Source organism: Callospermophilus lateralis, chromosome 6 (assembly GCF_048772815.1).
Source record: "Callospermophilus lateralis isolate mCalLat2 chromosome 6, mCalLat2.hap1, whole genome shotgun sequence".
Taxonomy (NCBI): domain Eukaryota; kingdom Metazoa; phylum Chordata; class Mammalia; order Rodentia; family Sciuridae; genus Callospermophilus; species Callospermophilus lateralis.
In genome coordinates, this window is record NC_135310.1 from 161,073,343 (window position 1) to 161,086,660 (window position 13,318).

At 53.7% G+C, this 13,318-nt stretch overlaps 1 protein-coding gene and 2 non-coding genes across 4 annotated transcripts; 1 reads left to right on the forward strand and 2 right to left on the reverse strand.

Annotated features, from left to right (window-relative positions):
- Nucleotides 1-929: 929 nt before the first annotated feature.
- On the forward strand, nucleotides 930-9,007 carry Prss16 (serine protease 16). Of its 2 annotated transcripts, XM_076857983.2 has the most exons (12): nucleotides 930-999; nucleotides 1,069-1,229; nucleotides 2,026-2,125; nucleotides 2,261-2,390; nucleotides 3,803-3,926; nucleotides 4,125-4,202; nucleotides 4,296-4,343; nucleotides 4,766-5,053; nucleotides 5,719-5,860; nucleotides 8,038-8,217; nucleotides 8,296-8,441; nucleotides 8,553-9,007. In XM_076857983.2, the coding sequence occupies exons 1-12, from the start codon at nucleotides 930-932 to the stop codon at nucleotides 8,619-8,621; spliced, it is 1,536 nt and encodes a 511-aa protein (XP_076714098.2). In that variant the 3' UTR covers nucleotides 8,622-9,007. The 2 variants fall into 2 exon arrangements, with proteins under 2 accessions (XP_076714098.2, XP_076714099.1); XM_076857984.2 differs by lacking the exons at nucleotides 2,026-2,125; nucleotides 2,261-2,390; nucleotides 3,803-3,926; ... (1 more) ...; nucleotides 4,296-4,343; nucleotides 4,766-5,053.
- Nucleotides 9,008-12,206: 3,199 nt separating this feature from the next.
- Nucleotides 12,207-12,280, reverse strand: Trnai-aau (transfer RNA isoleucine (anticodon AAU)). Its single transcript has one exon. It is a non-coding gene; the product is annotated as a tRNA-Ile (tRNA).
- A 673-nt stretch (nucleotides 12,281-12,953) lies between these two features.
- On the reverse strand, nucleotides 12,954-13,026 carry Trnar-acg (transfer RNA arginine (anticodon ACG)). The gene has a single exon. It is a non-coding gene; the product is annotated as a tRNA-Arg (tRNA).
- Nucleotides 13,027-13,318: the final 292 nt, after the last annotated feature.

The following is a 13,318-nucleotide window of genomic DNA, read 5'->3' on the forward strand; positions in this document are numbered from 1 at the left end:
TTTGTGTTTTTGTATTGGGACTTGATCCCAGGGTCACTTTACCACTGAGCTACAATACCAGTCCTTTTTATTTTTTATTTTGAGACAAGTCTTACCAAATTGTGTCCTGAGGCGCTGAGATACAGGTGTGTACCATCGCGCGTAACTAAGCCACATAAATTAAAAAATACATATAATATTTCTCATAGTGATAAGCACTGTGAAAAGGAATGAAGAATAAAGCCAGGAAGGGGTTAGGGTCAGGATAGCCACAGGAAGACCTTTCAGAACAGATGACACTGAGATCTGATTGAGGCAAGGGAAAAAGCCCTATGGGTTTATGGAAACAGCAAAATGCACAGAGCTGAGCAAAGGTGAGAATGTCAAGGCAGGAGCAAGCCTGGTGTGTTCCCAGAGCCCTTCCAAGTCAGGGAGCTGGGATTGGGGTTCAAGAAATGGGAATAGATAGGGGACAAGAGAAACTGTAATTGAAGATGAAAAGTGGTGAGGGGCAGGACTGAAGGGCACGAGCTAAGACTGGACATTGGGACCACTGAAGAGGGCTGATGGTGGGGCAGAGAGCAAAGACCGAAAGCAAGCAGGCAACTGAGGGTTCAAGAGGAGGCACAGTGGTAGAAAGGTGCAGGACAGGACGGCAGAGACAGGGCAGCCCAAGGTCAACAACAGGGGAAGGCAGAAGATGGAGCAGAGGAGTGGGAGGCACAGAGGGAAGGTGGCCCCAGGGGCTGGAGGAGAGAATTCAAGTGCAGCACCAGCAGGCCACTCACAGGTTCTGGCGTCCCTGCCCCGCTTTAGCGGTTCCTACAGACGCTTGACCTGCCATGAGAGGCGTCAGGGAAGAAACCTGAGCCAACCTTTAGAGACAGGATAAAAGGTCCTCCGTGAGTGGGAAGCAGGACACCAGAGTCCTCTCACAGGCACTGTACAACATGGCCATTGGGCTCGCCCAGTGGCTGGGCCCTCTGCTCCTGGTCTCCCTCTGGGGGCTCTCAACTCCAGGTAAGTGGAAGATGGAGGGCCAAGAGGGGGTCAGGGGGCCACCTGACTCCCTCCCTCTGTGTCTTGCAGCCTTGCTCCTTAGACGCCTGGGGGAGCACATGCAGCGGCTCCAGGAGAACTCTGGCCTGCACCTGCGCCTGGGCCCAGGCACTGCCACCCTCCCAAGAGCAGGGTGGCTGGAGCAGCCGCTGGACCCCTTCAATGCCTCTGACGGAAGGTCCTTCCTGCAGGTGAGACCAGAAGTTCACTGCCCACCCTGACATGCTCTCAGTGACCCTCTGACTTCCTACCTCTCAGTGCACAGTCTAGTCCGTCAGTCCACACCTCTGTCCACACCTCTGCCCCTGTTCTGAGTCTCATACTGTACTGCTTCAGTGTCCCCTTACACTCCTTTCATGCAGCTCCACTGCCCAGGTCTCAGGTCCACTTAGTGTAGCCACCCCCACCCACGTCTCAGCTTTACCTTTCCTCTCATCTCTCTCCTCAGTGTCCCACATCTTGGTCCCTCATGTGTTGTCCCTCACTCTTTCCTTCTCTGTCCCTCTTACCCTCTCATTGCCCCTCAGTGTCCCCTCTCCCTGACCTGCAGATTGCACACGGAGCCTGCCAGCAGTATGCAGCAGAAATGTGAACTAGCTTGGTAATCGGACCTGACTCTCAACCGACACTCACAAATCCCTTTTAAATGAATAAACAAATGTATGTTTTTCAGTGCCTCCTTTATATACAGTCTCCCAAGCTTTATCCCACTTGGTCCCTACTCCCGAATTCATCCAAACGCATCACATATCCTACGATTAGTACTTCAAAGAAAAGGAAGTGCCTGCCATGCACCAGCCACCTCCTCAGTCCTGGGGACATGAGAACAAAAGAGCAGACAAAAATACCTGCACATGTGGCTCTTGCACCCTGGAGGAGGAGAAAGGAGAGAAATGACCCCACAAATAGACATTCTGCTGCTGGGTATCTAAGGAAAGTCCCATTCCCTCTCATGCCGCCTTTCTTCTCCCTCTCCCCACCTCTCAGAGGTACTGGGTGAATGACCAGCATCGGGCTGGCCAGGAGGGACCCGTATTCCTGCATCTTGGGGGAGAGGGCAGCCTCGGACCTGGCTCAGTGATGGCAGGTAAGAGGCAGGGGGGAAAGAGGCCTGGTTGGAAGCTGGTGGGGACAGGAGGGGGAACTGCAGTGGTGGCACTGTGAGGCCTGAGGGTTCAAGGACCCAGCTTGCATCTCCCTCCCCACCACACGCTCCTCACAGGACACCCTGCAGCCCTGGCCCCTGCCTTCGGGGCCCTGGTGATAAGCCTGGAACACAGATTTTATGGCCTGAGTGTACCACCTGGAGGCCTGGGCATGGCCCAGCTTCGCTACTTGTCCAGCCGCCACGCGTGAGTGGGGGTAGGGAACGTGCTTGGGTTTCAGGACTAGTGATGTCTGCCTGGCCCCTCTCCATCTGTGCCTCTCCATTGCCAGTGCCAACCTGGGAGTCTCTGGTTCCCTGTTCCTTCTCTTTCATAGGGTCTTACTCTTTCTTTCTCTGGGGCTCTGACTCTCCCTGCCTTTCTCTTACCCTCCATTCTTGTCTGACTCTATCTCACTGTGGCCCATTGGTCCAGATCACCAGCACCTTCACCAGTCTCCCTGGTTCTGCCCTTGACTTGCAGGTGGAAACCAGAATGATCCTGTTAGAACACACACCAGATCACGATCCTGTCTGGCTCCAGTCCCTCACATGTCCCTTACATTGTTCAGAGTGAAGCCCACATATTTACCAGGGCCACAAGGCCCCCTAGTTGACAGGGCTCTAGCCTCAGTTAATTCTGACCCCTGACTTCCGGACTCACTAGGCTCCAGATACCTGAGGTCCTTGCTATTCTCCAGGTACATTTCTATCTTGGGCCTCCTAAGACTTCCCTCTGCAGGAGTGGCTTCCCCCAGACATCTGCAGGGCCCCTCCCCACCTCCCCTGAGCCCCACTGTTACCAGCCCCACAATGTCCCGGCAGCATTATGATTCCCCAGGGCCTAGTCCCCTCCCCTCCCGGTGTCTGTCTCTGTAGCGGCATCTTTGCCATCTGTCTCATTCTTGTCTCCACTGCTCTGTGCCCATATCTGTTTCTCTTTGTGTGTCTCTAAATCTCAGGTTTTTCCTACAATCTGAACTGGTTTCTAACGGCACAGTATGGCACTGAGTGAAGACAGAAAGTCCTGAGGAGGCAAAGAGGACGTTAGAAATATCCCAGCATTTCTCTGCTTTTCTCGGTGTCTCACCTTCTCCCACACCTTTTAACCCATCCAGCCCAGGACCCCTCCTCCTCCTCTGAGTAGCTGTCTTCCATCGCCTTCAGCTCCTCCCCGTATTTGTCAAGTTTTAATGTAAAGTGCCTTGGAGCCCGGCATGGTGGTGCACACTTGTGATCCCAGGTGGGGGAGGCTGAGGCGGGAGGATCACAAGTTTAAGGTCCGTTTCAGCCACTTGGCGGGGCCCTAAATGACTTAGTAAGAGCCTGTCTTTAAAAAGGCGGGAACGAGGCTCAGTGGTAACGCATCCCTGGGCTCAAACCCCAGTACCAAAAAAAGAAGAAAAACAAAGCGACTTGGAAAGTTTTCCTTTTCCACCTAAAGACAGTGAGGGGAGGTGGGTAAAGGCTTCCTACAGGCGGGAGACAGGATCTCCCCTGACCTGGACATAGGTGTTTTCGGAAATGCTAGAGAACTGAGCCGGGCCTTGGGCCTGGCTCTGCCATCCAAGTCCCTCGGTGGGCTGCCCGCGGTGGCTGACCGAGTCGCCCTGTCCCCAGGCTGGCCGACGTGGTCTCTGCCCGCCTGGCTCTTTCCCGCCTCTTCAACGTCTCCTCCACCAGCCCCTGGATCTGCTTCGGAGGTTCCTACGCCGGCTCCTTGGCTGCCTGGACCCGACTGAAGGTCCTGGGACCCCTGCGATGGGCCGGGGAGGGAACCGAATGCGGGGTCCAGTCGCGGCGACAGGAGCCCTCCCCACGACGCTCGGCGTGCACTCGCGAAGAGCTCTACAGCCGCCTCCCCAGGGCTCGCGGGGCCCCGCGGTGACCCCAGGCGGAGGACGCGGCCCGCCGGTGCCCGCTGACGCCGCTCCTTTCTCAGTTCCCGCATCTCATCTTCGCCTCGGTGGCCTCCTCTGCCCCGGTGCGGGCGACGCTGGATTTCTCCGAGTACAACGACGTAAGAATGTGGGCGACCGGGGAGGGAGGAGGAGGCCCCTGCGGGCGGAGCCCTGGACACCTCCTTGAGTATCCGTCCCGCGCCCGACTTCAGGCGGTGTCCCGAAGCCTAGCGAACGCGGCGATTGGTGGGTCGCTGCAGGTAGGAGGTGGGGTCAGGCGAGGGGATGGGTGAGCGGCCGGCCCTGGGAAGCCCGGCCCGCCGAGGGCGACCCCGCGGGGTGCTGGAGCGCGGGGAGCGCCGGGTCTCGGGAGCCGGGGGTGGGGGTGGGGGGAGCTGGGTGGGCGGGGCGGCAGGGGCCGAGGCGCCCCCGCGGGGTGGGCGGCGCTGTGTGGAGCGGAGCCTATCCGCAGGGAGAGCTCGGGTGGGCGGGGCGTCAGAGCCAGGCGCACCCACCCGGGGACGGGGTGGGAGGAGCCAGGCCGGGTGGGCGGGGCCACGGTGGGCGGGGCCCGAGGGGGGAGGCTGGGACTGCGGACTGTGGGAGCCGGCCGGACGCCCGTTCTGGGGGGTGGGGCCGGGCGGGCCTGGGTCCCCGTCCCCACCGCCCCTCGCTCCCGCAGTGTCGGGCTGCGGTGTCCGCGGCCTTCGCGAAGGTCGAGCGGCGGCTGCGCGCGGGCGGGGCCGCCCGGGCAGCGCTTCGGGCCGAGCTGGGAGCCTGCGGGCCTCTGCGCCGAGCTGAAGACCAGGCGGAGCTCCTGGGCACGCTGCAGGCCCTGGTGGGCGGCGCGGTGCAGTACGACGGGCAGGCGGGGGTGCCGCTGAGCGTGCGGCAGCTCTGCCGACTCCTCGCGGGCGGCGGCCACCGCAGTCACCCCGCGCCCTACGGTGGACTCCGGCGCGCAGTGCAGGTGAGGGGCCGGACCCACTCTGGCGTGGCCCTAGCGGACCAGGGCTCCTGCTCTTCCCGCTCCGTGTGGCTTAGGCGAGAGCCCTCTCTGGGCCTTGGTTTTCTCGTCTGTAAAGTGGGGGTGTTACCTCACAGGGCTGATACTCAGAAGGTGAAATGGGAGACATGGAAAGCGGTTAGCTGGGAGCTTAGGACGCAGGAGGCAAATGATAGAGACTGTGGCTATCATCCGTTTTGCCTCGTGTTCTGTTCTCTTTTCTGGGCTTGCAGCAGTGTCCTCCACATAGCAAGCGCTCGATTAGTATTTGATGAAAAAGCACAGCCCTGGAAACAGAGCTCTATAGGGACCGGGCCCACACCTCTGAATCCACAATTCCAACCCACTTTTCTGGTGCTGTCTGGACTGGGTGCTATAAGACATGCCTCACATATGTCGTTCATTGAATTCTTAGGAGATAGGCCCTAGCACAATGCCCACTTACAGATGAGGAAACTGAAATCCAGAAGATTTTCACTAGCCTAAAAACTCATAGGTGATAAGCTCCCGATCATAAACATTCACCTGCTCTGACTGTTGACTCCCAGGAGCTTACCCTCCTGTGAGTCTGACAGGCCCTAGCTTGCTGGGGAGAAGGAATTTATGTGTGTGTTCCTACTGTTTCCTAGATTGTCATGCACAGCCTGGGCCAGAGGTGTGTGAGCCTTTCCCGAGCAGAGACAGTGACGCAGCTGAGAGCCACTGAGCCCCAAGTGTCTGGCCTGGGTGACCGGCAGTGGCTGTACCAGACTTGCACGGAGTTCGGCTTCTGTGAGTGACAGGCATGACATTGACCCAAGTATACATGCTGTGCCTGCCAGTGGCCATCACACAGGTGATGTGGGCTGATTTTGATTTCCATAAGACGGCGAACCTGACCTTGTATGCTGGGCTGGAGAGGTAGGCAGCCATACTGGTATGGGTGAGCTTGAACCTCATAGGCCTCTTCATGCTCACACTCAGGCCTTCCACCTGCTCTTCCTGTGCTCCCGTCCCAGGGAGGTCTCCGCGCTCTCCCCAGCCACCAGCCCAGAGTCCTGGGGGGAGTTTTAGGTGTCTCCTAGGCAGTATTCAGATGACCTGTTAGTCACTGAGTACCACCACTCTTGGACCCCTTCTGGTCCCTCTGCCTCTCTCTTCCCCTCTGCTGTCCTGAAGAGGACCATCTTCTCCTGCCTAGACCCCTGACCAGCCCTGACCCAGGTTTCTAGATTTTCCATCTCACCTGTACAACCCACCACACTGCATCCAGGAAGGTCCCTGTTGCTCCTCTGCTCAAAACCTTCCCCTGGCTTCTTAGTGACCTCAGGTGGAGTTGCCAGACAAAATATAGGTTACCCAGTTAAATTTGAATTTCAGATAAACAGAAAAAAATTCATATGTGTGTCCCAAATACGGCATATTAAAAAGTGTAGTTTGAGTTTATTGAAATTCAAATTTAACTAGAAATTCTGTATTGTTAAATCTGGCCCTTCTAACCCAGATTTCAGTTCAAAATCCTCACTGTGTCTTTGGAAGATAGTGAGGATAGTGGTTTAAAGTGAAATATTCAAATTCCAATTCCATTTCCTACTTATGTGATCTTGGGCAAATATAGGCAAGTGACTTGCCTGTCTATGCCTTAGTTTCTACAGCCCTAAAATGAAAATAATAAGGGTATTCTCTCATACGGTTGTTTCAAGGATCAAAGGAGGTAATGTACATAATATGCTAAGAATATGCTGGTGTCCAGTGTTGGGAGCTGCCACATAGGAGTGAGCACAGACCCCTAGCCTTGAGCCATGCAGGTGTGACACTGGTTTCCGATGATAGTAACAGGTGGATCTCACCTCTGCTAGGCAAGGGATTGAAGCCCTGGGAGTGGGTGTCACCCAGTGAGACTGGGCTACACCTCCCTGAAACCCAGTCACTTGTCTCATCTGGGTGGAACTTTCCCGAGAGTTTTTCTCAATAAAAAGGGTCTCAGGCATGCTCTCTCTCTCTTTCCAATGGACCCTTAAGATGGAGAGCCATCCCTGATTCCTGCAAGCAAAAGGTATTTCTGTGTGTCTCATGCTTCTTTAGCCATTTTCTTAAGTTGTTGATGCAGCCAGCTCTTGTGAACCCAGCTCAGGTCGCCAGCCCGGCTAGCTGGTGATAAGACAGTAAGTATTCTGCAAGTATTTGCTCCTGTTGTTAGGAGGCGTTTGATGTTTTGATCCTCAACATGCCCATCTTTCTGACTTCAGAAGACTTGCAGGTGTTGTTCACGCTGCGTGTGATGCACATTTCCTGCTTCTCACAGTTTCCTCATCCTCGAGTCTCCACACAAGATGCCCCCTCAGGAAGCCTTCCGTCCTCCCTCAAGATACGCCAGCCTTCCCATGCCCACTTTGGTAGCTCTGTGTCCTCTTTAAATGGTCCAGTTGTCCTCCAGGCATTTCTTCTTGCCATTAAGTCCTGCGGCAGCAGGATCCAAACCTGTTTGTTTGCCACTATGTGCCCAATAGTCCAACTTCTGAGCACATGGTAGGTGCTCAATATATGGCAAAGGAGGAATGAGTTGGTGTGGGGGGTCACAGAAGTTAGATTTACCCTGAAGCACAGTGAGCTCTGGGTTTCAGGCAGAGGAGACATGATCCAATCTGAGCCTTGGTCGCTCCAGAGACCTCTCACCTCCAGATCTTTGCCCACCCAGTCTCCGCTGTTGGCAGTGCTTTCTGTTCTCTGGCTCACTCGAATTCCATAAGGCCTTATGCCTTATGGGGTGTCCTTGAGCCCATTATGCTTCCTCTGGCACCCCCACCTCCTGAGCGGTTCTCATCATCATAGCCCTGTCCCTCTGGGTTGTCACCATGGGGTGTGCAGTCTCTGAAAATACTGCAGGCTCGCTGAGGAGAACCCTGTAAGTGATGGTGGAGAGCGAGGGACTGGCTCTGTTTCTCACACTCAGGTATCTCCCTTTACAGACGTCACCTGCAAGGGTCCTGGATGTCCTTTCTCCCAGCTCCCAGCCCTGCCCTCCCAGTTGGACCTATGTGAGCAAGTGTTTGGACTCTCCGCTTCCTCTGTAGCCCAGGCCGTGGCCCAGACAAATGCCTACTACGGTGGCCAGAGCCCCGGTGCCACCCAAGTGCTGTTCGTGAATGGTGAGCCTGACATTAGAACCTGGCTGGTAAGCTTCCCCCAGTGCCAGCTCAACACACCACCCTCTTCTTTCTTCCCAGGGGACACAGACCCCTGGCATGTACTAAGTGTAACACAGACGTTGGGACCCTCAGAGCCAGCCCTTCTCATCCCTAGTGCCTCCCACTGCTTAGACATGGCACCCGAGAGACCCTCAGACTCTCCCAGCCTCCGCTTAGGACGCCAGGTGAGAAGAAGGCCCTGATACCACGTGCTCTCACTGGCATGCTTATCCCGTGTCCCTTCTTTCTACTAGTGCTGGGGTGTGGCCTTCAGAGCTCTTCCTGCCTCTCCACAGAGCATATTCCAGCAACTGCAGACCTGGCTCAGGCAAGCAAAGCAGAGCCAGCTTCAGAGAGGGGTCTGAGCCTTGCACCCCACAGCTCCCCGCCTGGCCACCTTCCTCCTGGACATACTCATTCACTGGACAAAAGAAGGCCTCTTGTTTAGAAGATCCCCAGGGATTGGGATTCTGTACCTGTTCTGCATATAATTGTCTGTAAACACCCTCACTCCCAGACCATAAGTGTTTGTACAGGAAAGAACATGCAAATATAGTGGATGATCTTTCTCATTGTGCCTGTTGGTGTTTGCATGATAAATGTCAGAGAGATGCAGCTCTTTCTGCTCTGCAGTTTGGGAGGAATGTTCTGCCGTAATACTGAACAACAGTTCAAGTCTTTTGTAGCTGGAAGAAGAGAACTTGATGAAGACCCAAACTCCTGCACTCCCAACACCCCTTCCCATTTCCAACTGTTTCTCTATTTTTTATCATTTACTTTATTATGTAATTTGCATGATTATTTCATTTTCTGTGCAATGGTAAGCTTCATAAAGAGAGAATTTTGTTCACTTGTAATTCTATATCCTCAGTTTCTAAAATAGTAGCTAGCACAAAGCAGACACTCAAAAATAACGCACAAGTTATATTTTCATTGTGAGGATTGCAGGTGAGAGCAGGTTCCCAAGAGGTGATTGAGCATCTCACAGAAGCAAAGGCAATAACGCTCATACATAAACCCAGGGGTCTCAATTTACACACAAAGTATTTGTTTTAGTACTAGGATTGTGGTGGGGAGTGTATGCCTGTGTGGGGGTGTCCAGATCAAGAATCCTCCATCAAAAATTTACATCCACCTAGATGGCACACGCCTGTAATCCCAGAGGCTGAGACAGGAGGATTACAAATTCAGGGCCAGCCTCAGCAAATTGCCCTAAGGAGCAGCCTGCCAAAGTCTAGCGCAGAACACAGCCGAGGACTTCGGGCATTTCGGGTTTGCAGGTTTGCATGCCTCCTCAGGTGGAGCCTCGTTTGGGGACATTGACCTGTATTTCTTAGTTTGAAAGAGACTGACTTCACCTGGGAGAGGGAGGGCTGCTTTGGGCACAAGTTGATCTTTTCTATTTCGTTTTCACTGTCCGCGGTGGGGAGGTGGAACTCAGAAGGAACTCAGGCCTGTCCAAAGTGTTTCCAGATCATGATTTTTTTTTTTTTCTCCCAGAGAAATTTTTGAAGAAGCGAGATCCATCGGCGTGGTTTATGGTCATATATTCCTTGTAGAAGAGTTAATGTGCTGACCAGCTAGCTCACCAGGTTACAGTGTGGTGGTAATAGTACCTGGGTTGCTGGTTTGAGGTCCATGTGGGGCAATATAGGGGTTTTTTACTAGTACTTAACACCTGTCATCTCCTGTTTGGACTTTTCTTCTTATGTGTCTCCAACAACGAAATAGATCACCACCGCCCGTCCAGAGCACCATCTTCCAGATAGCGCTCTTGATGGAATGGTCAGTGCACGATTTTGTTAATTTAAAAGTAACCTGCAGGGGCTGGGGATGTGGCTCAAGTGGTAGCACGCTCGCCTGGCATGCGTGCGGCCCGGGTTCGATCCTCAGCACCACATACAAACAAAGATGTTGTATCCGCCAAAAACTAAAAAATAAATATTAAAAAAAAAAATTAAAAGTAACCTGCAAGAGTGGAAGGGAGGGAGGGAGGGAAAATTGGGTTAAGATATACTCAAACAACTTCCTATTTCATTTTAGGAAAAAAGCACTTAAAACAATGACCTTTAAAGCTGAAGGGACGTGCCACCTGCCGTGTTTGGTGATTGCAGTTGGCTGGAGCAGGGTGTTCATGAAACTACGTGTGCTCTTCCACTCAAGCTGAAGGCCATTTTATTCTTTTTCTACACAAATAAGGCACCACTCTGACCTCAGGTCCGCTCCCAGGTCTCTGCTGCAGAGCAACAGAAGCCGAAGCCACCTGAGAGACGTCTAGGCGGCCACCTGCCTGAGTTCTGGACCCTGCTGCCAGAGTCTCTATAGCAAAGGTACAGAGCACCCAGCCAGGGAAAGCTGAAGGCCCTCGGGCGTTACCTTTGCCTTTGGGAAACACTCAAGCCCAGAAAGTGAACCTATTTTGATGGTTTCTGACAAGAAATGAAAACCATCTGCACTTCCTACACTTCTGCACCTGGGTATTTGCCAGTTCAGTGAAAGAGAAAACCAGAGTCTTAAAATGTCAGGGGTGAACAATTTTCATGAACATCCACACAGGAGGAAAGAAGCCAAGAGCTGAAGACTAATTTCAAAAGTAAACTTTCTTTTTTTTAAACATTTGATTAAAGTTTAATTTGGGGGTGAGAAATACGCATTTCATAGTTAAAGAACAATAAAAATAAAAGAGTGTGAAAAGTCTCTCCTCACCCCTTGCCCATCCTAAGTAATTCTCAACCTCAGAAGTAAACTCCCCACATAGATGTTTGTGATTCTCTTTACACCAGCTATTTGTATGCATTCTTGCTGTCATCTGTTGCATCATCGAAGCAGGGAAGGTGTGTGAGGAGGAGGGTGTGAGGAACTCTGCCAGAGTGGCTTGGGAATCCTGTATTTGCTTATTTAAAACTTTTTTTTCTAATAATCTTGCTTCTCATCTATTAGTTTGGCTAGTTATGTATTTCTTGGCTCCTACCTTTGTTTCTATTTTTAACGCTGTGTCTGATTTTCAGTGTCATTCTTGGAAGCCCAGTGCTTGGCTTCTGTTCACAAACTTCTTGGACAATGGCTTAATGGCTGTTTTCACTGCTGACCCTTTCGGGGAGTCCAGTTTTGCTGCATGGGATCTCTTCACCCACCCTTCACTTCAGCCCTTTTTCTATGGCCCATTTTCACATCTTTGCCTCCTCTAGGGAATGAAAAGGTGCTGAGGAAGTAAAAAGGGACCTTTGTCTTTCTTTCTTATAATCGGACGTTTTGATCTGGTCTCCCTTGAGTGTATTGGATCCAACCTCCATTTCTGATGTGATTCTTTTTCTTTTTCTCGATTTTTTTAAAAAGTGAACTCAAAACGTCTACTTCACCTCATTTTCGTCCTGTTCTAGTTCAACGCGCTCGGGCTGCACGTCCACAGGCGCTCGTCCGGGAGACCTCATTCGGTGCAGGTCGTGTCCGTCTCTCCGTCCTGGGCGGACTTCCCCCAGCCGAACCCTCTCCACTCTGGGGTTTCGTGTGAACAGCAGCGTTGTCCAGACCGGCGGGTGGCGGGTAGGGAAGACCGACCCTGGAAGCCCGGAGCCAGTCGGAGGCAGGGTCACAGCCCCGAGCTGTGATGGGGGGGCGGGGGGCGCAGACTGTTTCCTGCGGAGGCTCGAACCCGCGCCCCGCGAGGCCGGGCGACGCTCGCCGCCTGAGCCACCAGCCCAGCCCGGGAGAGGGCAGCTTTGACCCCTGGTTTATCCCCGCAAAAAAGGGACTGTTCCTCCTTCAAAGGAGCAGAAAGGGGTTGGACTCAGGACTCACAAGTCGGACAAGGAGCGCTGGGATAAGAAGCCAGCGGGGTAGACGTAAGGTGAGGGGAATCCCAGGGACCTAAGAAGCCAGCGGGGTAGACGTAAGGTGAGGGGAATCCCAGGGACCCACTGCCTCCGAGAACAATTATGTCAGGCAAAACTTGGCCCGTACGGGGATCGAACCCGCGACCTTGGCGTTATTAGCACCACGCTCTAACCAACTGAGCTAACCGGCCACTGGTGACCCGTGGTTTCAAGTTACACTTAGCAGAGTCACCACAGGCTGGAAGACGGGGCTGCTCGCTTCGCGGGGTTCTGCTCCTGGGGACCGCGCCCCTCCCGCGTCCTGCTCCTCGGAAGTCCTGTTCCTTGGGGGCCGCGCCCCTCCCGCGTCCTGCTCCTTCCAGGTCCAGCTCCCGGTGCTGCGCAGGGAAGCGAGTCCGGGCCTCGGCCTTCGCCCGGACTCGCGGAACCGGGCGCGGGATGCGCGGCTCCTCCGGACCCACGCTCCCCAGGGAGGCGCCCTCTGTCTGCGGTGGGAACCGCGGGTCTTCCCCGCAGAAGGCTGGGGTGAAGGTGGGAGACGCCGTCTTAGTTTCTGTTTGCTTCTCCTAAAAGCACCTTCATGGAAACCTGCAGCCTTCCCACGACCCTTTCCCGTCGGCCGGTAGCTGGGCGACGTTCAGGAGCCAGGTCTGAGACCGTGGGTGCTCTTTCCGCGTCACCGGCCTCCTTCCGAGTAGGGCGACTGCTAAAATCGTAAGGCAAACTCGGCACCAGATAAACAGAAGGCCACTTTACAGCAACTGCCCTCTGGCATCTTGGAGAATTCGCTTCTGTATCCGTAAAACTTGAGCAAGATTTGAGTTGACCTTTCCGGGACTCGGCCGGAAGAAAAGGGGGGCCCCCCGAGCCAGCCAGGAGTCGAACCTGGAATCTTCTGATCCGTAGTCAGACGCGTTATCCATTGCGCCACTGGCCCGAGCCTGCGAGGGCCCCTCATATGATAGTTGATAAAACACCGTTTCCACGTCATTCGTGCGGGCACCCTGATGAAACCACCGCCAGGTTTGGATCTTGGTGAGTCTATATCCGTATTACACCTTTGTTTTAAATCCCTAAAAGAATGAATTTAACCTTTAGAGCATCACAGTTGAATAGAAGGAATTGTCTTTTTTTTCCTGTGTGCGCTTGTTTCTCTTGATGTACTTGTGACCTCATCACTAAATTTTTATCTGTTAATTTGCCACGATTCCACTTTTACTATATTTCTT